The sequence below is a fragment of the Cuculus canorus genome, chromosome 2, assembly GCF_017976375.1.
Source record: "Cuculus canorus isolate bCucCan1 chromosome 2, bCucCan1.pri, whole genome shotgun sequence".
Lineage (NCBI taxonomy): Eukaryota > Metazoa > Chordata > Aves > Cuculiformes > Cuculidae > Cuculus > Cuculus canorus.
This window is the reverse complement of record NC_071402.1, coordinates 142255650-142283582: the sequence shown is the minus strand read 5'-3', so window position 1 is coordinate 142283582 and position 27933 is coordinate 142255650. Positions and strand designations below refer to the sequence as shown.

Genomic DNA, 27933 nt, shown 5'->3' with positions numbered 1-27933 from the left:
TCTGTGAAGAAATGTGGAAGGACCTGCTGATGTTCAGCACTAGTTGATAAAAAGTAAAATGAAAACTCAACTTGTACAAATGGCAAGTAATGTGTCACATATAAGATACTGAGCTAATGATTAACTAGGAGCTTATGGGTGAGGTCTTAGTGTTTTGATAGGTAACTCTAAAGATTAAACAGCAGCTTAATGCTTAGCGGTGGTCAAAAAAGCAAACTGTCATACATTCCTAATAACTTTGAACAGTTATTGTTCTTTGTCATGCCTCAGTATATAAATCCATAGTGCACTTGCACCTGGTTTGTCTAATTAGTCTAGTTCTGTGCACTCCCCTCTCATTTTTCCCCGTCTCAGTAGTAGGATGGTAGAACCAGAAGAGTCTTGGAGAAAGGGCAGCTATAGTAGTTGACTATATGGAGTTGTTTCTGCACTGAAAGCAACTGAGAAAGCTAGGACAGTACTTTAGGAAGGAGGAGACTGTGGAGATGGATAGGTGATTTTGAGATGTGGTAGCTTTCTCAGTCTCCCTTGAATTTCTGTGGATCAGCTTTTTACTGTCTACTCCAAGAACCTGGGAGTGTTGGTTGAGCATGGTGGATGGAGTGAGAACAAGCAAAAGGAGATGGTCGTTTCTATAAAAGTTAATTGAGCTTGTTACTCTACCATAGTATTTTGAAGCTAAAAGTGTGCATGTAAAGGATAACCCAGATGCATTCTCGGAAGAGCAATACTTTCAGAGTTAGTGAATACCATTGTGGAACGAATTATGGATTTGTGAATAATAGAAGCTGGGAGGATATTCTAGTGATGCTTGCTCTTATGTTTTTTCTAATTGTCTGCAACTATCTGCGTTTGATCCCTGCTGGAGATGGGCTAGGTGGACCTTTGATCTGAACTGTAGGTGTTCTTGTAGATTACAATGCTGATTCCATGATAGCTTGTCATGATTCCTCCTGCTTCTAGGAGGTTCTGTACTAAGCCTGCTGAAACAAGGCAGCTGTTTGCCATCAGCAACAGGAAATGCAGTCGTCAAATGTTCAGGACTTGGACCTATTTTTGCTTCTTGAAAGCTCAGGCTAGATATCAAACTTAGTCTTGGTTTTTGGCTTGCAGTTGTAAAAGTTGCCCTCGATTCTTGTTGCATCATATGGGTCTAATGTTATCCACTTTTGATAAGTTAAAATGAAATGCACAATTAACCTGCTTTGTGTTTACTCCATCTCTTCCTCCCACTTGATGGAGGAGGCAAGGCGATCACGTGGCTTGTACACAGAAGTTAATGAGAACTACAACAGCACCTTTTCTTTTCTACTTGTTTTCAGTCAGAGAAGTATTTTTTTTTGTCTGTTGAATCATTTTCTGCATTAGTTCTTTCAGTGGACTGCATTACGTTGCAGGATTTCATTCTTGATTCCAAGTCTTGCAAATACTGCAGCAGCAAAACTGGTAAATCCCCAAATGCCAGTGGAAGACTTTCTCTTTCAGTGGTGAATGATGCTACTGGGTCTTGTGTTTGCTGTAGAGTAGTTACTACTCTTCCACTCCAGTTCTGTGGTACCAGCTTAGGGAAAGGAAGTGGCATTTTGAGGGGCTGCACAGCCAGCTACAAAGTATGTTGTGCAGGTACGGAAAGTACTGGAGGGAGAAGCTTGACCTGGCAAAAAGGAGCTTCTCACTTTCGTCAATCCTGAAAATCGGTTATCAAGAAGGTTTAAAAAAAAAAAAAAAGGTAAACTTTTACCTAAAGAACCATGAAATGAGGTGGCCATGAAATAGTCTTACTGAGTTAGGGTTGTAGTCTTTTGCAGCTGGGCAGACCAATAACCAACACCCCCAAAACTATTTTTAAAGCTAGATCTAAAATATTAAAAGGCATTTGTGGCTAAGATGGTTTCTGCTCTTGTAATCAGCAATTCATGACTCAGAGAAACTGAATTCTTTAAGGTGAGTGAGTAGAGACAGTGGTAATGTTAGACAGTTACTCAGTGAGGCGTGTTCAGGGTAAACAGATCCCACTGAGAAGTTTGTAGAGGATCGTTTTTTCCTTGTTTCATTTAAACTGGGGAGTTGTATAAACTTAAACTGGATCCAAGATTTTTAACTTAAGACTTCTTAGAATTTGGAGTTGCCTTTTATCACTTTGTCTGATATGAGTTTATTTGCAAAAAAGATTCTGCTCCCCCCAACTCCCTCATCATGAACTTTTATCCATGTCACAGCCAGTTGTCAGTGGCTGAAATTGTGGATGACGCAACATCAGTCAGTGTAATGGGTGTCTGTAGGCTTCCTTGCAGCTCACAGTGGGAACCTGAAGTTTGGAAACAGAATTTTATCTCTGTATTGTTTTGTGTCTGTTGTGAGGGAGGTGAATCGCAAGCACCACAAACATCTCTGTCTCATTTTGGGAAGTGCCAGCAGGGTGAATCATACTGTTTTAGTGTGGGTTTTTTTGTTTGTGGTTTTATGTTTTTTGGTGGGTCGATATTGTACGGGGATATTGAGGGTTTTTTTCCTTTCTTTTTTCTTTCTCCTTTTTTTTTTTTTTTTTTTTGTATAGTCTGAACCTGAAGTAAGAGGTAGAAGACTGCCCACAGTGGCAAGCAAAACACCGGGACCAGCTACACGTGTGATAACTAGCTCTTGTACAAAACCAAGGCTTTTCTGTAGTATTCACAGGATTTCACATGGAGCCTGGAAGCCACTGCTACACTTGCTGCAGTTAGTCTTTGGTATATCTTTCTATGACTGAAGAGTTTCTTGCTCCCTTAGATCAGTATCAAGGTGAATGTCTTCTTCTGTCTCCTCCTTCCTTCCCTATACACATGTGATTATACGTAACAGTCAGTCCTTTAAATCTTTGAGAAAAGGATGACAGTTGCATGAATGATATCGTTTCTGTACAATTAGATGAAGATGGCGGAGAAGGGAAGGATACAGCTTTACACTGACCTAAAGGCCTGTGTGCATGTTATCACAGAGTACTGCCAGGCTGTAGCGGACTTGAACAGCTAGGGAATCTTGGGGATTTGAGCTAGAACGTAATACTGTGCCAGGAAACAGTCTGAACCTGATTTGTCTGCAGCTGACATTTGTGTATGCTCTATAATGCATTCTCACCACTGAAAATAAGGCATGGACTTAAAAACATTCTTCACAGAAACAGTGAATCACTGAGGTTGAAAGGTACTTCTGGAGATTGTTTAGTTCAACCAACTGGAGCAGGATGCTGAGGACTGCATACAGGCTGGTTTTGACTCCAAGGATGGAGGCTCTGCAGCTTTTCTGGACACTCTGTCCCAGTGTTTGATCATGCTTACAGTAAAAGGGGCTTTTTAAAATTTTTAAACAGGATTTCCTCTATTTCATTTTGTGTCCATTGCTGCTTTTCACTTCATTGAGAGTGTCTGGCACCTTATTCATCTCTCCAGGTTTCTGTCATCAGCTATTTGTATGTATGTATAAGTTTCTGCCCTGGGTCCCCAGGCCTCCCTGAACTAAACAGTCCCAGCTCTCAGCTTTTCCTCATGCGGCACGTGATCCAGTCCTTTAATTATCTTTGTGTTCCCTAACTGTGCTTGCTTCAGGTTGTCTGTGTCTGTCTTATGCTAGGGACCCAAGAACTGGACACATGACTCCTGATGTGATCTTGCCAGCGCTGAAAAGAAGGGAAGGATCCCCTCCCTCATCCTGCTGGCTGTAGTCTGCTTAATGAAATTCATCAGGCTGTTGGCGTTCCTTGCTGCAAGGTCATGTTGGTGGTTCATGTTCAACCTGTTCCCCATTTAGGAAACCTAGGGCCCTTTGTGCAAAGCTGCGTTCCAGATGATTGGCCCAAAGCCTGTTCTGGTGCTTAAGGTTATTCCTGCTCAGATGCAGGACTAGACGTTTCCGTTTGAATTTCATTAGGTTCCGGTCTGTCCATTACTGCAGCTTGTCGACATCTGCCTGAATGGTAGCACAACCCATCTGGTATACCAACTGTGCCTCGCAGTTTTGTATCATCTGCAGACTTGCTGGTGTTTTACTCTGCCCGACTGTCTGGGTCATCAGTGAAGAGGATAGCATTGGCCTTGGTATTAACTTCTGGGCTTCACATAACCAGTGCTGGTCTCCAGCTGGACCTCTTCGCTGTTGGTCATATCCCTTTCAGCCTGGTAATCCAAACAGTTTCCAGTTGAGTTCCTTGTCCATTTGTCTTGTCCATACTTCATCAGCTTACCCATAAGGACGTTATGGGAGGCAGTGTCAAAAATCTTCCTTATTTTTATTTATTTTTTTTTTATTCCTGATAAACAATATTTGTTGCTCTTCTCTCATCTGCTAAACCAGTCAACTCCTTAGAAATGGCTATTGAGTTGATTTTCCTCTTTATAAGTCCACCGTCTTTGCTCTTCATGTGTTTGCAAGCCTTTCTCGTTTTCCTTCAAGTGCCTTCCCAGATTGAAATCTAGGTGGGCTTTGGGTTTGCCTTTCCCATTACTGCATTCTCCGGCCATGTCTTCATTCCTTGCTTGCAGTCCTTGTATGCTTCCTTTTTACATTTAAGGTCAGTCAGAAGCTTCTTGTTTATCCGTGCAGGCCTCCAGCCGCTTGTGCTTGATTTTGCGTGCATGGGTATGGACCATTCTTGAGCTTGGAGGAGCAGATCTGTGAAAATCAACCAGTTCTCCACAACCCCTCATTCTCTCTAGAATGATCTCCTATGGGATTCTTCCAAGCTGATCCATCTACAGGCCTGTTCTTCTGAAGTCCAGGGCTGTGATGCTGCTGATTGGCTTTGTTCCCTTCTCATGGGTCCTGAGCTCTACCGTTCATGGTCCCTGTAGCCCCTGAAGATCACACCCCCAACAACTCTTCCTTGTCTTTAAGTATGAGGTCCAGCACATTGCCTCTTCGTTTTTGGATCCTTGGTCACCTGTGTCTGGCAATAACTATCAGCACATTCCAGAAACCTACTGGATCGCTTGTGCATTGCTGTGATGTTAATAAAATTATTCAAAATAATAATGTTTTTACTACATACATATTTTTTGAATACTTTCTGAATTGTTTTTGCACAGGGTAAAATAGAAACTGCCCTCACAGGCTGTTGGCCAGGAACTTGTACAGCAGGATTAAATGCAAGGAAGAGGAAGTTTCGTTAGAGCATTAATCTGCCTCATCATACAATAAGATTAAAATGCTAGGATGTAAAATTGGTAAGAAAACCAGTGAAAAGGTTTCATAAAGGACTATTAAAAAAAACCTGAAACAACAGCTTGCGCTCCTACTACAATTTAATTAGCTTTTAGTTACTGTTTTGTTGCAAATTCAAAATGTGATTGAAAATAAATTGGTACATTTTGCATTGCTATATGTCTTGCTGTGTGTTTGTTATGCAGGTCTTGTATCATTGCTCGACATAGGATATTTTGTGCAAACACCTCGTGTGATTTTAGGTCTTTGAAATTCTGTTTGATCTGAAGTGGCAGCATGGTGATTTTTTAAAAAAATCATTCCTCACTTGAAAAACAGGGTTAGTGCCTTTACAAATGTAGTAAAATGAAAACAACAAATGTGCGGAAGAGAGACACTTCTATAGTAGTTCACACAGTCCTGTTGCTGTCCCTTATATAATGAAGAGCTTGTTATGTGCGTAGTGGAGTTCTGTGATTGATGGGTCACAGCATGTGTATTTGTGCTCGGAACAAGACTAGTAAAAGGCATTCCGAAGAAAGGCTGTGAACTTCATATGACACTAAGGGAATTTTCATTAAGGATGAAGACCCGCTGTTGACTGAAAGAAGGTTGTGGTGATAACAAGGCAGACTTTCTGCTGAAATATAAGCAACTGAATTTAGTTTGTGTAGCTTGCAACATGTTTGTTACATAGTCGACCCATGGTCTTCCATTTATAAGCCTCCTGGTTGTTTTTTGGTTTCTACTAGCTTGGTTGTTTTTTTTCTGTATTTCACACATTCAGCGATGGTTGTTTTCTTTCTTTATTTTTTTTTTTTGAATGTTGGAGTTGGATTTTTTGGCTATAATATCAGTCCTCCCCTGAGCACTGACACAAGTCTGATACCTGATACATCACGATTGATTTAGGACTTGCTTGTTAAAATGGTATGTTTTTCTTGAAACTCTTATTTCATTAGGTTTCACTGACACATTAGTTTCAGTGTTTGAATATAGCTCTTAGAACTTTCTTTAGAACTGCTTAGAACTTTCTGATAGCACTTTGTGTGGTGTGCTCGTGCACATGCAGAAAATCTGTTGATGAGCGAACATCTTTTTAGTTGAAGTATAGTGATTCAAGTGGGCTTTTATGTTGTTTCCTGAGTTTGTTCACCAGATTTCTGGCTTGGTTTGTTTGATTCAGTGTTACAATTCTTAGGATTTTCTTTGAGATTTTAAGTGCTAGTATGTTTATTTCATATTTGCTAGGAGCTTTTAAGGGTGGGGTTTTTTTAATCTTTTTTTTGTTTGTTTTGCATTGTAGCCCAGAAATCTTTAGTTAAAAAATAATAAAAAAAATCTTTGACCCTTGACTCTATCCAGCTTTTGCAGAAAGAGAAATATATTATTCATAATATACTTTGTGTTTTGTATTCAGTACAGAGGGACAGTTTTTAACATGTGACAATTATTTCCTCCTTTATGTTGTCAATCACTTCTGCTGGGCAACCTACAAATGAGGATCACTTAATGCTCTCATCTTGCTCATCCTGTCCTCTTCCTATTAAACCATTGCCTCCCTCACTGTTGGGGTTTCTTCCTATTATTTAATGTGTGGCAAAGACTTCCTCTTTCAATGGCTAAAATAGCTGAGAGAGGCTGTGGAATTGCATGCTGGTTTTACAGTGCTAGAGGGTATGGCTGAAACAAGTCAACAATGAAAAAAGTACTCACTACTATTGTGAGTAATGCTGGTGGTGTAATTATTGTTGTTGTACCTGCGTAGCATAGTTTCTTGCATAGTTATATAGTTGGTGACTGTTCACACCACTTGTACTCTGTCATCTTCAAAACATGTTGGTGTCGTTCCCCATCTGTTTGGCACTATTGAGATTCCTCCTGGAAGACAGTGCCCTCCCTACAAGACAGGAGAAACTGGAGAGAGCGAAGATGTTTTGGGACTGGAGTGCATGGCTGGAGAGGAGGCTGGTGACACCAGCTTTGCTCAACCTGGAGCAGTGAAGACTGGGAGGCAGCTGGCTGGGGTCTTCAGCTGCTGTACAGTTAAAGGGCAAGAAGGAGCAGTTGCAGTAAGGGAAACTTTGGATGAATACAAGGGGAAAACCTTCTCCTTGAGGGTGGTTAAGCACTGGAACCAGTTGTGGGAGGTCCTGGAACCTTCCTCACTGGAAACTTTAGGACTTGACTGTGCAAAGACCTGAGCAGCGTTTTTGTCAGTAGTCTCCAGTGACAGTGGTTAAAGCTGTGTGTTCCTTCTCTAAATAAAGATCTGTTTTGTCACATTGTAAAACCCATACTGGTCTGTACTTTCTAAGAGAAACAGGTATTCCTTAGTAGGTTTACAGAGTAATAGAATCACTAGGTTGAAAAACACCTTTGACATCATCAAGCCCAACTGTACCTGTCCACTACTAAATCATATCCCTAATCACTTTATTTACCCATCTTTTAAATACCTCCAGGGATAATGACTCAACCATTTCCCTGGGCAGTCTGTCCTAGTGCTCAATAATGCTTTTTGTGAAGAATTTTTTTCTAATGTTCAGTCTGAACCTCCCTTGGTTCTTCTTGAGGCCATAATGTTAGGAAAGGACACCTATCTGATCCTGATGAGTTTTTCTTAGAAACTGGGGAAAATGGAATTAGATTCACTGCAAAACACTGCATTCTCACTGCTCTTGCAGTGAGTACATTATGAAGATAAACATTAGTGTTAGTGTAATCTAAAGCCTAGCAGAATTGTGCTGTTTTGGACTACTGGGGGTGACGTCTGAGTTAGAGATGAAGGTGTTTCAGGGATAAGGAAAGAATGATGGATCATTCATCTTGATCTTAAGTCTGTTTTGAATGTCACTGTGATGACTGAATAAGAGATGGCTTTTCATCATGCAACATGGCATTGATGATTAGGGTGATGATCAGGTCATATTTACAGTTCCTTTTTAACACCTAGCTTTATTTAAAGAAGTTTTGCTAAGGAAAATAAGAAGAAAATTGGAATTGGGTTGACTTTCACAGGAGCTATTTTATCTGTGTGGCTCCTGCATTAACTACCTTTTTGCAGGATCAATACTCAAGTAAAGTGAAGGTACAAGTCTGCTTTCAGGGAGTTTCTTTCTTAGCTTATGCTTATGTCAAGGAATTCCAGAAATTGTATTTTAAATTAAGTTCTTGGAAGCCCTCTGTTTCTCTCATTTTGCTTTAATTTTTTAGTGTAACTCATTCTTTTCTGTCAGGATCTCAGGAACAAGGAGTAGGAAAGATGAATTTGAGATGAGTATGCTTCTGAAAATGCCATTAAGGTGTATTGGGGTGGAGTTATCATTTAGGCCATCATATTACAGATACCATTGTTGTCCTTTGTTTATTAGTGAGATTACTTCAATAAATGCTGCTGATGGTTTCAAAATAATGTTAAATCTGCTTGGATGTTTGCGTGCAGGGTTGGAGATGGGCTTGGGAATAGCTCTCAATTTGGTGGGGTAGAACTGTTGGCCGTAAGAGTGAGCACCCTAAAATATTTTTAAGCGAAAAAAAAGCAAGATTTTGCACATAGTAGATTTCTATATGGAAAGTTGAGAGGAAAGCAAAATTGTTAGATTGAGTTAGAAGTTAAGGGAATGTATCTACAGTCCCTGCTGACTAGAATAGAATAAGTCCTTTCTTCTAAATTTAGAGGGTTTTATTTATTCATTTTTATGAATTGAACAAAGATCACTACTGCTCAGAGACAAGATGGAAGTTTTCCTTCCATTTTCTTTGAGGCCTGGTTATGTTTCTGGTGGTTGTTCTTAGCAGTCTATGGCTTTTAGTGACTTTTGGGCTTCTACTGTGTTGCTTCAATATTTTATTTTTCTTAAATATGCTGCAGTGCTGTCCTTGTCCTTCCCAGAGAGCCCTGGCTTTTGCAGGGCTGTAGTGGCTCACTGAAGAGTCAAGCAGCAAGCTGTTAGGTAGTGTAGGCTTTTCACGTAGAGTTGAGAGATCATTTAGAAACTGAAACCTTCTTATTAAATGTTTTTTTAAATACTGATGGATTTTGTGTGTTTTAGCAAACGTGCTAATATGAGCAAACTTCTGTTTTTTAAGGTGCTGCCTACTTTGGTGCCTTCCTACACTGAGGGAAGGTGCGGTATTTGTTTGATCTTTCAGAGAATGCACTGACATTTGGGTGTTTTTGAGTTTTGGAAGGATGGATTGTACCACCAGCAAAGTGAGGTTTAGCAGTATACTTCTCAGTGACACATTATTACTAAGATCTACTTAGATACCCTCCCTGTGGAACCAAGTATGTTCAGTCTGTGGTTTTTTGCAATCAGTGTATTTCCCTTTAGTGGTAACCACTAAAAATTACCCTGGATTCACAGTGTAATTGAAATTTTGAGGCCAGAGGGTGAAGCCATTCACTTCCTCTGTAAATATAATATGGCAGTGCTTCTAGTTGAGGAAAAACAAGGCTTTACCAGTACGGCAGGAGTATTTTGCTTACTGTCTGTTTTTGTCATAAAAAGTTTTTGTCCTCTGGTTAAGAAAAAAGATTTTAAATTCTAGTGCATGGAAGAATTAAGTATTATGTCATGTCTCTTAATGCTTTTTACGTATGGAAAAGTTCAGACACCTGGCTTCTGTGCTTTTGATCATTTGGACACACATTATGGTAATGCTTGATTTTACATAGTGCTTTTCTTATTCTCTCTAAAAATATGTTCAGTCATCTGAATTCTAGAAATAAGTGGGATTTCGGCCGTAATTCTTTCTTCAGCACAATGTATTGCTGCTTTTAGCATCTGCCTGGTCAGTACTTTGCTGTTCTGAATTTCTGTATTAGGTGCTCAGATCTGTCCATCACCAAGATGGGACCTGAGTTTCTTACTTTGTCAGTGCTGCTCCGGGAGCTGCATGTGCCCCACAAAGTGCAGAGCAGCCTCACCTTTGCTGTGCCTGTGTTTTGCAAATTTGAACTTCTAGTCTCTAAAAACACACAATTTGTACTTCTTTTCAGTTCACTTTTTTGTTTTTCCTTACAGACATATAGAAAATAGGAAAAATAGCATTTAACCTATTGCAAAATGAATGTTGGTCAGAAAAAAATTGTTGTTCCACCTGTACTCATACACTTTTTGATTAGTTTGTGTGTCTTTTCTAAAGAATTCACATGAGCATTAGAGGATTGAAATATATTAAACACACTGACCTACAGTTCTGCAGGTTTCTTTTCTACTTCTGATGAGATCAGTCTCTGCATTTCTGTAGGACGATTTGAGAATGAAGATCCTGTATGTTTATGGGAAAAGGGTGAAGGGAGTAGGGGATGGTTTATTGTGGGGAAAAAAAAAAGCTATGGAATGTAACTTGTGCTATTACGACCGCATGTGCAAGGAGTGGAAGGCAGTATAGATGAAAACGCAGTGCCTGTGTTCTTCAGACAAAAGATGCGGTAGGAAGCAGGTGATACAATGCAGGAAAGAAGTGAAAATTTTGAATCCAATTTCTTATGTGCATGTCATCAGTTTACCTATCTGTTTGCTCCCCTGCCATTGCTCTTGAGCTCCTTGGCCAATTTCAGTCAAATTTGAAGGTGGGAAGAAGGTTTCAGTGATCATGAAGCGCCTGGAAGTTTGGACAACTGAGTGGCTAAAGGGAAGAGAAGCCCAGGTTAATGTTTCGCAGTGAAGGTGAGGTGGAGTAGCTGTGGTGGCCAGTTAGCCAACATCCACGTGACTGCTGCCTAGTCAAAAGCTTTATTCTTTCCTTAACAAGTGATCTGACAGGAGGAAAGAAGAGGGGGAGTTACAAGTTGTCTGAGACCAGAGTCAGTTTTGCTACTAATGTAGCAACTTGATGTGTTTGTTTCTAAAATAAACCTTAAGCCTTCTTAGAATTCCAAAACTGGCTGGAAAATATGTTAACTTATTCGACTTGGAAAAAAAAACACACTTCAAATCCACCGTGGAATGAATGAAGGCTTTAGTGAAAGGGCAGAAAGTTGCACAATGTGTGTGTGTGTGGCCTTGATCAAGTGCACGACAATATAAGACTGGAAGCGATTGACATTAGTTTCAGAATATGTTTTGAATATGTTTCAGAATATGACTGATTTGATAACATTGTTGTTGCAAAGCTGGGCTTGGTCTACAGGGAAAAAATTACGGAGAAACTTGTGGAAAATTTGTTTTTTTTTAAATTGCTTACCATTTGCTGAATTTCCTGGAGAAACTACTAGATAGGTAGAGTTTATAGAGCTTAAGCTTTGAGTTCTTTTTTAGAAATAAAGACTAGAGGTTGAATCTCTGAAAATACAGCATATGGGAGCAAGGTTATGGAGTCTAAACTAAAATTTTATTTGTAAATTTGATGTGTAGGGGTGTTTGATTTTTGTGTGGGTTTTTTTTTTTGTTGGTTGGTTGGGGTACCTCAGCCTCATCTGAAGACGTTGATAACAAATTCCATCAAAATCTGTTAGACTAACCTCTGGCACTGTGCAACTTCATAAAATTTGGGAATGGAAAGCCTAGCTGTAACAGTCACCGAGTTGTATTAGTTAACAAGCTGTTTGTGTTGAACTCTTCTTCACTTCAGAGTGACAAGTGCTGATACTTGTTCCTCTGATGTGTCGTGTAGCTAGAATGTGATGGGAGTTCTGTGTGCTGCATTATGTTGACTGTAATCAATACAAAAAATGGTCTGACAAGTTTGAGAATTAGCACACAGTAGCTTTATTTGGTAGCATATGTTATCTGCGATATTTACACTTTATCCCCTTACGAAATGAAAGTGGAAGTGCTGATGTGAAGATTGTTGTTCATTAGTAATGTAATGGCTTAGAATCTACATCCATCATCCATACATCTGCAGTAGCAAATGTGCTGGTGAATGACTTGTTTTCCTCCTCAGCAAGCTGTAGGTTTCCAGTCAATGGTGTTCTCTTGGACCCTCTTTTTATATATTCCCCATCTATGAAGAGTGATTTTTTTTTAAATGTCATATTTTTAAAACTTGCTTGGAAGTAGGGGTTCTGCTGTGATATTTAAGGAGACTTGGGCTTCAAACTGCAGTGAGTGATTTGGCACTAATAATGCTTCCACATAGTACCTTTCTGTGTAGCATTTGAATGACACTCAAAATGTGTGAGTTCTACTCAGGCCTTAAACTAACAAGATCACAGGTGAGAACAGGAGAAAGGCATTTGGAAAGGCTCTGGTGAAGAGTATTTTGAGATCTCATTTGGTGTGGTGGCAGAAGTGGCCAGGGAGGGCCTTGGGCATGCCTGGGCCTTGCTGGCTGGAGTGTAGCTGCCTCCAAGGTATTTGCTGTGAGAGCTACGATGGGAACCCTTCAGCAAGGTATTAAAGAACTGACTGCTTGTGATGTTCACTTTTAGCTTTTTTTTTTGTAGAGTTTTTAGGATGTGCACTGTGACTGTGATAATTACCCAAATTTCAAGAGAGCTGTTCTACACAGACTTAGATTTTAATTCTGAAATCTAACACCTTGAAGAACAGGTACTCAGCATGAAGTTGTGTATGCATGTTTGAGTCTCAGTCGGGTGTTCTTTGTTGGAAGGGAGGCAGAATGGACAGAAAATATCTCTTCTTGATGTGAAAACAGTGTATGCTTAATCATTCTGGAGTGCATTCTGGAGTGTATTGAGGATAATTTCTTAGTCCAGCTTATAGAGAGCCCCACCCAAGGAGAAGCAATACAGGACCTTATGGTAACCAATACAAGTGAACTCATCAGTGATGTTAGGACCGTGGGAGCCTGGGCTGCAGTGATCATGCACTGGTGGAGTTCAAGGTCCAGGGGGATATGAGACAGGTGAGGAGTATAGTCAGGACACTAAATTTCAGGAAAGCAGACTTCCAGCTCTTCAAGGAATTACTCGTTAGGACCTCCTGGGACATGGTCTTCTTAGACAAGGGAGTGGAACAGAGCTGGAAAATATTTAAGAAAGCTTTCCACAACGCGCAAGAGTGCTTAGTCCCCAGATGTAGAAAATCAGGCTGGAAAGGGAAGAGACCAGCATGGCTGAGTTGAGGCCTCCTGGTTAAACTAAAAGAGAAGGAGGAACTGCACAGGCAGTGTAAGCAGGGACAGATAACCTGGGACATTATATAGAGATGCTGCCCAGTTGTGTAGGGATGAAGTCAGGAAGGCCAAGGCGCAGCTGCAGCTGAACTTGGCAAGGGAAGTAAAGACTAACATGAAGGGCTTTTACAGGTATGTCAATCAAAAGAGGAAGGTCAAAGAGAATGTACCACCACTGATGACTGGAAATGGGGATCATGTATCAACAGATGAGGAAAAGGCTGAGGTACTTGACACTTTTTTGCCTCAGTCTTCACTGATAACTGCTCTCCTTGCCCCTCCTGGGTCATGGAACAGCAAGATGGTAACCAGGGGGGTAGACCCCTTCCCACAGTAGAGGAGGATCAGGTTCACGAACACCTGAGGAGCTGAACATACTAAGCCCATGGACCTGATGAGATGCATCCCAGAGTCCTGAGGGAATTGGCAGATGTGGTTGCCAAGCCACTCTCCATGATGTTTGAAAAGTCATGGCAGTCAGGAGAAGTCCCTTGTGACTGTAAGAAGGGAAATGTTGTGCCCATTTTTAAAAAGGGTAGAAAAGACGACCCTGAGGACTACTGACCTGTCAGCCTCACCTCTGTGCCTGAGAAGATCATGGAACAGATCCTCCTAGAAGCTATGCTAAAGCACATGGAGGGCAGGGAGGTGACAAGTCCTGTCTGACCAACTTGGTGGCTTCCTATGATGGGGTAACTGCAGCAGTGGACACGGGTAAACCAATGGATGTGATCTATCTGGACTTCTGTAAAGCCTTTGACAGTCCCGCACAACATCCTTCTCTCTGAATTGGAGAGATATGGATTTGATGGGTGAACTGTTTGGTGGATAAGAAACTTGGTTGGGTGGTCACATTCAGAGAGTAGCGGTCAATGGCTCGAAGTCCAGATGGAGATCTGTGAAAAGTGGTGTCCTTCAGGGGTCCGTACTGGGACTGATGCTGTTCAGTACCTTTATCAATGATATTGACAGCAAGATGGAGTGCAGCCTCAGCAAGTTTGCAGGTGACACCAAGCTGAGTGGTGTAGTTGCCACACCGGAAGGGCGGGATGTCATCCAGAGACACCTAGACAGGCTGGAGAAGTGGGCCTGTGAGAACCTCATGAGGTTCAACAAGGCCAAGTATAAGGTCCTACACCTGGGTTGGGACAGTCCCCGTTTTCAGTACATGGTGGGGGATGATGTGATTGAGAGCAGCCCTACAGAGAAGGACTTGGGGGTGCTGGTCAATGAGAAGCTGGACATGAGCTGACAATGGGTGCTCACAGCCCAGAAGGCCAACCGTATCCTGGGCTGCATCAAAAGAAGGGGGGCCAGCAGGTTGAGGGAAGTGATTCTGCCCCTCTACTCTGCTCTTGTGAGACTTCATCTGGAATACTGTGTCCGGTTCTGGAATCCTCAATGTAAGAAGTACATGGAGCTTTTGGAACAGGTCCAGAGGAGGGCTACAAAGATGATCGGAGGGCTGGAGTACCTTCACTACAAGGACAGGCTGATAGAGTTGGGCTTGTTCAGCCTGGAGAAGAGAAGGCTCAGAGGAGATCTTATAGCGACCTTCCAGTACCTCAAGGGGGCCTGCCAGAAAGCTGGAGAGGGGCTATTCGTAATGGCTTGTGGGAATAGGACTAGGGGGAAAGGGTATAAACGGGAGACGGGCAGATTTAGACTGGACATTAGGAAGAATTTCTTCACTATGAGAGTGGTGAGACACTGGAACAGGTTGACCAGGGAGGTTGTGGATGCCCCATCCCTGGTATTCAAGGCCAGGTTGGATGGGGCCTTGGGTAGCCTGATTTAGTGGGATGTCCCTGCCCATGGCTGGGGGGTTGGAACAAGATGATCTTTAAGGTCCCTTTCAACCCTAACTATTCTATGATTCTAACGCTAATAATCCAGTCTCCTCGCCTGCCTTTTACATATTTGTTTTTTCAACATTGGAAGCATTTGGAGCAACAGAGGAAATTAAAATGAAAAGGAATGGTAAGGCTGGACATAAGTAGGGCAGAAAAGCCTTGTGAACCAAGTTATCGTCATTAAAAATAGTACTCTGATAGTGCAGATGGCAAAGCTTAATATTCTAGAGTTTGACTATCTGCAAGGCTAACTTATAATTTTGCATAAATATGTTTTTATTACTCCACTATACTCATGGGGGAAAAAAACTCTGTATGTTTAGAATAGCATACTAAGGATGTTCTGTGAAAAGTAAGATTAATAATGCTATGTAGTAAATTTCCCAGCATGCCGAAACTGATTTTCAGGGTTTGGGTTTTTGTCAGTTCAGTCAGCAGTACTACTTAAGTGAAAGAGACATTAGGAAATTCTTAACTGTATTTAAGATTAGACCTTTGTCTCTCTGTTGGAGCTTACTTTTCTGACTGAGAGCTCTGTATAGTCCCTTTCTTGCTCTGCCAGTGGATTGCTTCCAGCTGAGGGAAGAGGAGGGCAGGGGAAGTAGAGGAGGTCATCATTTTGCTAGCTGAGAAACTTGAGTTGCTTCACATGTGTTCATACAGCATCACTAGTACTGTGAATAGCAAGCCTTCTTTGGGAGAAAGTATGTTTGATGTTGGTACCAAAGGCATTAAAATTGATGTGATTTAATTTAGATGCTTCTACGATCATTCCCAGGGAAAAAAAAAAAATCACCCTGCCCTCTAACCTGATCATAACTGTGTCATTACTACTGTGTACAGTTTGTCTTCTAGAGATTTACGTGTAATTCAAACACAGTTAATATAATGTAGCTTATAGTTGTTACTCTCATGAGGGCAAATTCAGTTGTGATGGTATGTTATGGTAGCATTGCAGTATTTTTTCACGTTTTGGTTGGACATGAAAAAATTACCATGAAGGGAAAGTTTAAATTAAGTCATGTTCCGTTTCCCGTTTGAGTGGAGGTGATGTAAAATAACCAGGTGAACAGTACTAATGTGATTTTAAAACACAATGAAATACATATTTTTAGTCTTTCTTGATCTTGCTTTTTCATCCTTTGTTGACATGTAAAACTGAAGATAGTGAGAATAAGTGAACACTTGCGACAAAACTGATGCAGTTGTGTGGACACTGGGTCAGACAAAGGAATTTCCACAGGATCACACAGTCTTTCTTTTGTCATCCAAGAACTTGCAAGTGGAAAGCAAGCAATTCGCTCTTGTGAAATGCAGAGCTGTAGGTAATAGTGATGATAACTTGAGAAACGTCTGCATTCTCATGAGTTTGATCTCATTGACACTGTAAAGGTTACAGGAGTATCATAGAATCATGGTTTGCGTAAGAGTACGTGTTGCATCTATTATTCGACCTCCACTAAATTTGGCTGTGCATTTCTTAATCAAAACAGTGGTAGAAGCTTGCTTCCAGTTTCTAAAGATTGCTATCTGCCTTAATAGGCAGTTCAGTTTGGGGGCTTGTATGTTCTTTTTCTCTCCAATATATTCATTTTTGTGGAATAACATGCAAAATGATACTTTCCCATAGCTGAGGTTAGTATAAAGTCAGTTCTTGTTTGGATACCTGATTGTTCTCTGAAAGAAAGGAAGGAATTTGTAACTGAATAGGTTAGATTGAGGGGAAGAGAAAAAGCATCTTGTATCATATCCTAAACAGAAGTTGGTTAGATTAATGTCAGACTAGTCCACTGAAAATGGCAGAGGATAAAATCCAAGGAAGTGAGCAGTACTTCAACTTAACTGGTAAACTGGTAGCTCAAGAGAAAAGGGGTTTTCTCTCTGTTATGACTCAAACTAACCCTTGTCAGATAAATATTGCTCTACTGTGTCCTTCTTGGAAGCAACCAGGATGGCAGTTAAGTTGTCTGAGAGCGGATATAAAAGGATTTTTTGAAGATTTAAGGAGCCAAATTGATGAGTACTTCACTCTGCATGAGCCTTTAAAATGTTACCAGAACAGCTCTCTTTCTATGATTTAGATATTTTTAATTTGTTTGCAGGGGGTATGTGTGTTCACAAAATTAATCACAAAAGTAGCTCAGTATATCTAATGAGCTTATATGTTGATTAAAACTATAAGTTACGTTCATGCAGAAGAGAAATGATAGTTACGCTAATTCAGTTATGTTCTTTTGCTCTTAGTTTCTGATGGAAGAGTTGTAAGTCTTGTGTACTTCCTTGGTTTGTCGGTACTTGGACTACTAGGAGAGTTGTAGCAAACTCGTAGGAGCGTGTTCAACAGGCTGAAATTGTACTGTGCCAGTTCTAGAGGTGCATTTTTTCACCCTAAGGATATCTGTTGTGTTTCTAGTTCTGTTAACTGTATTGCATCTGAAAAAAGTTGATGTATGGGGAAGGAAGCGGTCCAGATTTTTTTTTTTTTTAATATGGAGAGAGGTGTTTTTTGTAGCCACTGTTTTTTTCCTTTTTTTAATGTCTATAGCTTTTTGTGCCAATTCCAATGATAGGAAAGAATTTGGAATGGAAATCATACTTCAGCCTTTTCCTGCTCTTGACTCAGTTTGTAGGAACTTCTTTCATTGTCAGTCTTGTGAGCTGAGCAATGGAAATATTCCGGGTTTTTTTCTTTTTTTGTTCTTGTTCACATCTCAATTTTAATTGATTTAAGCCAGATTTCCTCTTGAGCTTCACGATCATCATTATCAGTCTACCTTGTTGGTAACCTCTGAAATATATTTCACCTGCTTTTGAAATTCTCTTTAGGTAGTCACTGTGTGTGACTGTGGTTAATGGTAGCAAAGAGGACTGTACTAATAGTAGTAAAGAGAAGTACTGTACCTCTTTTGTAATTGGGGGAACAAGGGTGAACAAAATCTGTTCTTCCTAGGGCTTTGTAACTTCTGATGGTAAAGAATTACTTTCCAGATTTGAAAAGCATCTTCTCTAATATAAAAGAAGGGAGGAGCCAGTGAAGATGGTATTTGTTGCTTGTGTGTGTGTATGCTTTGTTTTATTTTAGAAGTCATTAAAATGTCAGTAAAAGGAAGAAAATATTAGTCACTCTTTGTAGAGTGCAACAAAGCCTTTGTTGTTATATTGGACAGTAGTGCTGCTGAAGTTCCTGTTACTGTCTCCAAGCATGCCGATTTCTGGATAGGTGAAGTAATAACTAGGTTTGCTTGTAATGGGACTTAAGTTCATTTGCATTCTCAGTCCTGTCGTCATTTACTGAAGTATGTTTTCCATGCCTGACTCTTAAAAGATAACCTTAGAAGAGTCATTTTGATGCTTTAGTATATAAAGATTCATGTTGCCTTCTTAGATGGGTATGTTCTCTAATAGAATGACTATTAATAAGTCAGTTAGTCTTGATAATGATTATTCCTGACTAGAATTAGCTTAATGGGACAAAAAGGCTTTCTTTAGGAGAGAGTTTACTTTTTCTAAAAGTCTAGTGCTCTAAGTTCTGAATGGCATCATTTTGGGATATGCTTCAGTGTGCTGAAAATGTGGTTGACCCTTGTGTATGGCTTGCATATTTGTTCATTTACAAGAGGTATCCGGACTCATTAGGAAATGGAAGCCCTTCCCTTCTGTGAGCATTAGCTGTGTTTTCTGTTTCAGAAGGCTGACTGCAGTTTTTAGATAGAAGTCTAGGTACTTTAGGGACATATTTTTACTGTTGCTTTTTAACCTTTCAGAATTTGCTTACAAGACTGACAAATTCTGAGAAATAATGACCTGAGGAAGTTATGTTTCTGACTTGTTTTTAGCTTAATCACTTCAAAATATTGAGATCCTAAACCTGCAGTTTTTTAAGGAGAAGGCATTGGGCTCTGTGACAGGCAGTCTTTGAGAGGACATAATGCTTTGGACAGGCTCTATAAATTGCATAACTGAGCTTTAAGTTCATTGTACTCTTAGAATTTTAAGTGGTCCCTTCACTGTTCTAGGGGGAGCAAAGCTGACCAGCCATAGAACTTCAAAACCTGGATGTCATCTTTTTTTCCAGTCAAGGCTCAGTGTATGACAAGCAGCTCTTTGGTCAATTAGACATTGATGTGTCCTCTGTCATTCTGTAGTTTATTGTATGCCTACTATAAGGAGTTTTCATCAATTCTCATGTACTTGCACAAGAATATTCTAAGCTGAATCTCCTATGTATAGTAACCATGCTTAGGAGAAATAAATAAGATCTTTCAAAAAACTTGTTAACAGTAAAGAAGATACAGTTAGAACAGAGAAGTGCCAAGCTAGTGGAATTCGATTTAATGTTGTATCAGGAAGGAGATTCTGTTGTAGGTGAGAGAGCAATTGTCAAGGTTATCAGAAACAATTTTTGGTAATAGCATATAAAATTTTCACATACGGAGTCTGACTTAGAAGAAAATCTGGAGAGCCAGTTTTAAGCTGTAACTGCAGCATACTGTTGAAGGTGCTACTCTTGCAGCAGTTTCTGAGCTACTCTTTTTATCTAAGGGGCTTCAGTAAAGACTCAAGCCTACAAAAGGTTTTTGTCGCCTGATTCTGTGCCTACTGGAATTCACAAACAGTTTGATCTGGATATTTGGTGGCATCCGTCAGGCCAATACCAATTGTTTCTGAAAATATTGTCCTACTTCTCTAATTTATTTGTGTTTTTATCTGTAGTAGTTGGACACTTGCATGAATTGCAATGGATGTAGAGCACTAGTCAGATTGGAGGAGGGGAAAGAAAATGGTTTTAGAATTTCCTTAAAGCACACCTGAAGATGAATGCCAAAATGTAACAGATTAATAATGGCTGCTGATTTTGTGGGAAGAGTTGGCCAGTTTTGATTCTGAGGTTTAACTTCATTAGGAGTTTAAGTACTTCAAAAGGAATAAATATGGAGTAATACTTTATTAATCTTAAAGTTGATCATTGATAATGAAACTGATCACTGCAGGGTTGTACTAAAATGGTTTAAAAAGGACGTGGTTGATGGGTTTTTTAGTACAAAACAGAGTCTTCTCTTTTAATTTTCCAGATCTCCTTTCCTTTCTTTTCTCCACCTTATTTAGTTGATTACAACATTTTTCCACAGTGCAACTGGTCTGTGCCAGGCTGCTTTTCCAGCCATGTGTAGGCTGCCACAGTGTTCTGCCAGCATCCCTGTTGCCAGTTCTGCAGGGTGCCGGGTCTTTCCTCGTTCTAGTGTTCCTGTCCTGGAGACTTTGCTGTCTTATTCTGCTCCAGCAGCTCTGCAGTAACACCCCACTCCGTAAGACCTTCCCAAACATCCTCCCTCTCCAAGATTTCTCAAACTTGGATAGTAATGATGTCTGTTTTGAGGAAGTGTATCTGTTCCACCTAGTAATAGTTGCTAAGCAGGACGTTTCTTCTCGCCCCTTGTCAGCACAGGCTGCTTCGGTGCAGACCATTTAACTTGGAAGAGAAGATTTTATTGTTTTAGTATCTTGAGCTGTTAATCGCCTTCTTTAAGTGCTTTTTTCTGGGACCACATTCATTTTGTGCCATGTTGCTCTGGTACAACTGTTCTCTTTTTTTTTCATAATTAGGTGTTGTAAGAATCATAGAGAACCTCTGCCATGTGCATCTTAAAATGAGCCACAATAGATTTGTTGTACACAGCTCTGTCTTGGAAGTTTGCAGAGTACTTGCGTTTGTGAGAAGGGAAGAGATTGGCTTGGACTCTGGCTTTAATTCCCCAGGCTCTTGGCAACAGAAATTAGAATGAGATTTTTGATTTGGTTAAAACAAAAAAAGGCCTTATTTGTATGACTGTTTCAAAGTGACAAGCTGCTTTTTGTCCACACCATTTGTTTGACCCTCATGTACGTGTTTGTTGTATTTCCAGTCTGCTTTTATAGCACAGATTTTCTTTCATTTTTCAGTCATTTGGCCACTGCTGAACCGAAGGGCAAATTGGGCTCTTGTTCCTGTAGCCATTCCTCCATGCTTTCTCAAGATAGAAAAGTTCTCCTGTCTCACAGGTGCTCTTCCTTGAGGTGGAGCACGAGTGCTGATGCAGACACAAGACTGCCCTTCTAGGCATGTCATCTCCTGTGTGATCCTTATCCTGCTCTTATTGAAGGAGCAGCTGAGTCTGGGAATGGGGGGACCCTGAGGCCCATTTTCTGCAGCCCAGTCTCTTTGTTCTTTGGCTTCAGGTCAGAAGGTTTGGGTTCCTCCTTCTGTCAGTAGAGAGATGCTTGGGATCTCAAACATACTTTCAGCAAGTAACCCATCTTAGTTTGAAATTATTTTGAGCTACAGTTGGTAAACAAAGCCTTCTCTGTCTGTTTCTGAAGCATTAGTTAGTTAATTGGGTGTTTAAACTACAGTTTGCTGCTATTTCTGTGACCACTCTAATAGTTCATGTAACCATAAAATAAAATGCGTACGTTTCTGTGGCAACATATTACCTGTATTTCTGAATTTCAGCTTTGAAGGGGAAGAGAGAATACAATGTAGGCAGTAAAGACACAGAAGGTGAGTTGCGTGCTAAAATAGGGTGGTTGTTTGCAGATTGCAGAAAAGGAATATGTCAAGGAAGAAAAACTTTTCCAGTATTTCTGCAGTTTCTCAGGAACCCTCTAGTGTTTCATCTTCAATTTCCCTATCGATAAGTCTGTAATTCTTCATTACAAAGGCAGTCAGCATTTCTGTGCAATGCTAACAGTACTCTGATGGGTTTACAGGGGAATCTGCCATTTAAGAACCTGAAGTAGATGAACCCATGTAATTTTTATGAAAACTCTGGATTTCAAAGTTGCTTATATTGTGCTGTGTTTAAAATAGGAGTCCTGAGCTTTTGGATCTCATGGAAACGCAGAAGCCATTGTCACAACTATGCCTTGCAAGTTTAAGATTCGTATGATTTGAATTATTACTAAATTGTTGATATGCAGAGTGGTTTCAGCAGCAGCAGAAATGAAGGGGGGGAAAAAAAGTAGAGAACAAGCACAGTTTGAGAAGGCCTTTGTGTTCACTTCACTGAGATTTCTTGGGATAGTCTTATTTCCTCCTTTTTTTTTTTTCCCTAAGAATGCATAATTTGGCAGCTTCGGAAGTATTATTTTGAAGAATGTTACGCAGTTGTGTCAGCTTATCTTGTAGAGTTTGACACATGGTTAGGGTGGGAAGGGAGCCTGAATAGGAAGGAAGGTCGTTGTTCCTGAATGTCATTACTGCATAGCTCTCATATCCTTCAGGATCACCCAGGCAAAAGCTGAGTCAGAGCAAGCACAGCAGCAGACTGCGCTATAGCAAGACATGGCCCAGTTCAGGATTTTGGACTGCGTGATCAATCACAAGTGGAGTTTCATATGTAACCTGTATTGTGCGTGGAGTGGTCAGGTTTGTTGTTTGCTTATCATTACATATTTTAATGATTTATATAGTATAAGGGAATTAGATTTTAGTATAAGGGAAAAAAAAGGCTCTGTGATCTCTTTTCCCCACCCCCTTTCCTACTGAGGATGTATTAGTAACGTTGCCATCTACTAAGGAGTTTTCTGGAGTTAAGCATATAAAGCATGCTTTGACTATATAATTGCTTGTTTTAACACTTTGAGTACTTTGGATTGTTCTCTTGGAGTCCTAAGTTTCAAAAGGTTTTACATCAAGAACTGTACAAAAAGATAAATTATTACATAGAGTAAGAGGGAGATATGCCAGGATAAACTGCATTGTTAATAAATATAAAGCTGATTTGCTTTCCTGCTTTAAAAGGGCTTGAACATCTTGGCTATTTCAAAATACTTGATCATGAATATAATAAAAAAAGTATACAAGGACTTTGTTACATGTTTTGTTTTAAACATACAGGGTAAAATAAATTTCCATAGGGTATGCTATTCTGTTCTTAATATGGACAGATTTAAGTCTAATTGACTGACTTGCTGCAGAACGGGACGGGGGAAAAAAACTCCAAGCCTGCCTGGATTTTGAATGGAAATGTTTTAAAATAGAATCCACTTAAAGGTTTTTTAATCGTACTGTGCTGCTGTAATACTACTTTTAAGGTACTGTAAACATTATTTGTGTTTCTTAAATAATATTCATCAAGTTACTGAAGAAAATTTATTTTATTATTCTATGGTGCAAGAGGAGGGTAAGCACTTGTTATAAAGTTGCAGTTCAATATGTTAACTAGGGACAGGTGATAAAAAATATTGCCACTATGCACAGAAGTCCTTTGAAACAATGTCATTCTAAATACAAGCAGTCCCTTTTTGTCAAATCTGTACTGAAACCTGTTAATCAAGAAAATACATTGCTTTGTGTTGGCTTTATGCTTGTTTGCTTTTGGTGTTTTGTTTTGTTTTTGTTTTTGTTTTTTTTTAAATGATGCAAAAGCTGATTCACAGTGTCTGGGTTTTTTTGAGTCATCTCCTGCATGCTGTAGGTTAAAGAAGTCTATTCAGTTGTATTTAAACAATCAGAGGAAACTTGAGCCGTTCTCTTAGAGTTATAATTGTCACAGAAGCTTCATTGTTTGTTTACACATACGTGGGAATTCACCTGTGTAGGCAAATTCAATATGACAATTACATCTCATACTTAAGAAACCAAGAATAAATAAGAAAAGGATGGGCTCAGTCCCGTGAAGTTTTAAAATGAGCTTGATATAACTAAGGAGAAGAGAAAAGGGGGTTGTTTTTTGAGCAGATTGAAGTGAAAGGTTTGGAAAAATAAACAGACAAAATAAACCAACCTAAAAAACCTAACCAACCTACCAAAAAGGCAGCCCAACACAACCAATCCCCTCCCCCAGAACCGAGTTTACATAATCTAAAAACACCATCCTACCAAGCTGGAAAGGAAAAACAAGCTTTAGATCAATATACTTTAAATTACTCGAGTGCTTACAGAATCATGGAACGATTTGGGTTGGCATGGACCTTAAAGATCACCTTCATTCCAACACCCCTGCCATGGGCAGGGACACCTTCCCCTAGACCAGGCTGTTCAGAGCCTCATCCAACCTGGCTTTGGACATCTCCAGGAAGGGGGCATCTACAGCTTTGCTGGGCAGCCTGTTCCAGCACCTTCACCCTCAAAGTGAAGAGTCTCTTCCTTGTATCTAATATCAATCTACCCTCTTTCAGTTTAAAGACATTACCCCTCATCCTGTTGCTACATGCCTTTGTAAAATATCCTTTTTCAGCTTTCTTGTAGGCCCCCTCTTAGGTACTGGCAAGAAGGCTGCTATAAGGCATCCTTGGAGTTGTCTCTTCTCCAGGCTGAATAAACCCCTGCTCTCTCTGCCTGTCTTCATGTCGGGGGTGCTCCAGCCCTCTCATCTTTGTGGCCCTCTTTTGGACTTGCTCTGTCAGGTCTATGTCCTTCTTATGATGGAGGCCCCAGAGCTGGACGCAGTACTTGAGATGGGGTCTCACGAGAGCAGAGGGGCAGAATCACCTCCCTTGATCTACTGCTCACACTTCTTTTGATGCAGCTCCGAATGCCGTGGAATGATGCTTGAGGTAGAAAAGTTGCTGAACTATTTGATCTTGGTAGTTGTTATTATTTAAACAGAATATGCAGTTGCTGTCTGTTTGTGCTTGTTTTGTTTTGTTTTGTTTTAACGAAAGTGCTTATGAACTATACATATTAGTGAGTTGCTGCTGCTATTTTTCTTTGAAATGAAGCTGAAAGTTCGTTATGGAATATTACAGTGCAGCTACTCTCTTCCTGCTGCACTGAAGGCAGGGCAGAAGGGGAAGCTGTCAGGCATGATGAGAGATGCATGCTGTGTCGTATAGCAGTGTTGCTTTCAAAATTGTTTTTTTCCTCCTAGCAGTGTCCCAGCAGGCCTCTGGTGAGAAAGCAGATGGGTGATCTGTGAAGTCTGAGACTAACAGCTCTTTCTCAAGTGTAACCTCACAGCACAGCTCTAGTTTGGCTCCTGGCATCCTTGAATTAGTAAAAGTTATACAGCTTTTTTGACCATTTCCATCCATTCTGACCACAAGAAAAAGTTGATGGATGAATTACCGCTTGTGGTCTGAGAGCTGAGTTGAAGGCATGCTTCATAAAGGAACAAGTTTCTTCTAAAGAGTCATCAGAAATATGTATTCAAGAAGAAAACACAAACCTACTTAATAATCTGTATGTGTTGCTAATAATTTCTCAAATTGGTTTATGGAGTAATTCTAAGGATTTCTCAAAGCTTTTTTTTTAAAAAACGGGAAGAGAGCAAGTATGAAAGAGGCGGGAATATTTTCTTTCTTTTGTCTACCATGATAATTTAGATTTTACAAGAACTTTCACAATGCAGCATGAAAGTTCCTAGGGCTGGAGACAGTTGCCCTTTGCACTCTGGCACAGCAAGCTGTTGTGTGTATTAGAATGTTTTCAAAGGCTATGCAGTGTTCTGTACTAAAACAGAAACCTCTAAAATCAAATTACTAGATGATGAAAATCAGTGTAGTTCTGTTGGCGTCAATGAATTACTGCTTTTTGCCCAAACCTTGGATGGGATTGATGGCTTTCATGTGGTGGTCTGTGAATAGTCACTCAGAAGCCTTCTGCTTTCACAGTAATCTGCAAGTACAAAAATAAGCTAATTTTTTTGCAATTTTTTCTTTCATTCTTGGTTCATGGGACAGCTTCATTACATATCTCCTAATCTTTCTCAAAATGAGTTATTGCAAAGTACTGAAGTGTCTTGCTTTTTTTTTTTTTTGTATTATCTAAGTGTTGTATTGTTGGACATAGGGTAGATTCAAGAATGGGAGTCTTCTAGGCAGTTTAGAACTTCGGTGTGGTTTCAGATGCAGGCTTAGTGAAGGAGCCTAGCAGGTGGAAAGTTTGTATCCTGTGGGAGACTGTTGTAAGTAGATCTGTTTGCAGATTTATGTCTGTTCTTTTCCAGACTGCTTCAACAGTATCATAGATGATTAATTTTATTATTAATATAGTCTGGTCTTGGTAAACAAGAAATCTTTAGTGTTGTGGCTTTTTTGATTTTATTTTGTTTGTTTGTTTTTGTGGATTTTTTTTAATAGAAAAAGAGATATGGTATCTTAAAGCTAGGGCAATTTTTTTTTTCCTTCTGTATTCTGGTATTTATGCGGTTGTAGTCATACCTTAGCATGCTAGCTGTAGTCCAACTAAGAATTCCTCAGCAAATGTGAGGAAGTACTTAGTAGTACCTTTTAGTTAGTAACATCACAACTAGGCTCATCTTCATCAGGATGTAGAAGGGGTACCCCCTCTATACTTGTAAGGCCATCCTTTTTCATCCTTCAGCACGTAGGTAAACCTTTCAGGTGCTTGATATGTCTTGTCACCTTGTGATCATGGTGGGATATACTAGAACAAGTATGTCTAAACCTATAAATACCACTTTTTCAGATGCTTGGAAAAAATACTGGTAGATACTATGAAGTACATGATAGAACTGATTTGTTGTTTTTGATCCTTGCATCACCTATAACTTGCTTTCAAGTGTTAGTTAGGGAACAGAAGACCACAAGTTAAATGTAGGTTGTCTTCTTACCAGTGAAGAGCGTAGGTCATCCCTGTGCTCTAAGCAGGCTTTTATTAGTCCATGGAGGGCAAGACTTGTCTTTTGCTGTTCTCACTGGTTCTTTGCTGAGCAACGTCTGGTTTCTATTTTTCTTATTATTGTTGTATCCTAACCTCTAAAAGTAATGATAATGTTCTTTCAGCTATGTAAATATTTAAATCTTGGATTTTTCAGCCGAAGACAGGTATTGTGCGAAGATTGGTCAACTCGGAGTTGGTAAAATTTCAGTGCATGGGGTGGGCCTGACTGTTGAAGTTGCTGGGCTTGGAGGAACCCTCTCATCAAAACCTATTTATGTACATGAAGGTATGTTAGCATGTAGTGACATTATAGCAGCTGAGATCTCTTATTTCTGCTTTTTTAACTTGAGCTGATTATTGCAGTCTGTTTTCTGTGAGGTAGTGTGTGAGAATGAGATGTTGCAGTGCAAGCCCAGCTCTTGTGTTGCCTTCAAGCCTCAGAATGCAGTAGTACTGCAGCAGCTGCTGCACTGCAGCCATTTCCCTGCCTTCAGAGGATCTCCAATAACATTAAAAAAGCTTTTCAGTCTTCCAAATGTGTCGATTGGACGATGAAATAACAAAGGTGGCTGCATTCTTTCTGAGATATTTGCAGCTGATAATGGATTTGAAATGTGATATTTATGTTATCTCACTGTGCCCTTATTTCTGTTCATCTGCTGCCTGGGGGAATGGGGGAGGAATATGATAAAAATCTTGTCTCATAGCAGTACAGGGTGTGATGTTTGGGGTTTTATTGAGTAAAAGGTGTAAAATCATTGCAGGAAATAGCTGGTGGCTTTACTCATTGTTGGAGAAACATTTTGTAATGTTCAGAAGCACAGGGAAGCTACTCGGCAACAGTGAGCAATTCAAGCCATAGCAATAGGCGTGCAAAGACAAGTAGTTCTTAAATAAGCAAACAGATTTGTGTTAAAATAGGTTCTGTCATCCCCACCCCAACCTCCAGACAGATAGAAATGTGCATTTAGTCATCTGTACAGCCATTCTTGCTGACATATTCAGTGCAAACTGGGAGGAAATATGCAGGCCACGTGTGATCACATCATAAGTTAGTGTTCAAAAGCTTCTGGATTTGCAGCTGAACTGAAAATCCTGTGGACAACTTTCTCCTCTTTATCCTCTTAGTGATAGATCATCTTTGGGTAGAAAGATTTAACATTTTTTTTTTTCCAGGTTAATGACTTCATCGGCTTTTTTTTTTAAAAG

The 27933-nt window shown here is 40.0% G+C and overlaps 1 protein-coding gene across 3 annotated transcripts in view; it reads left to right on the top strand.

Moving 5' to 3' along the window:
- The window catches only part of ARHGAP21 (Rho GTPase activating protein 21), a 114454-nt gene that overhangs the window by 9175 nt on the left and 77346 nt on the right, over positions 1 to 27933 (top strand). The window contains exon 1 of one of the 3 annotated variants that reach the window (XM_054058369.1): positions 22411 to 22524. The exons of 1 other annotated variant lie outside the window; for it this stretch is intronic. In XM_054058369.1, coding sequence (XP_053914344.1) covers positions 22441 to 22524 — 84 coding nt within the window. In that variant the 5' untranslated portion in view covers positions 22411 to 22440. Of the gene's footprint in view, positions 1 to 22410; positions 22525 to 27933 lie in introns of those variants that run through there. One more of the 3 variants, XM_054058371.1, reaches the window with a different exon arrangement.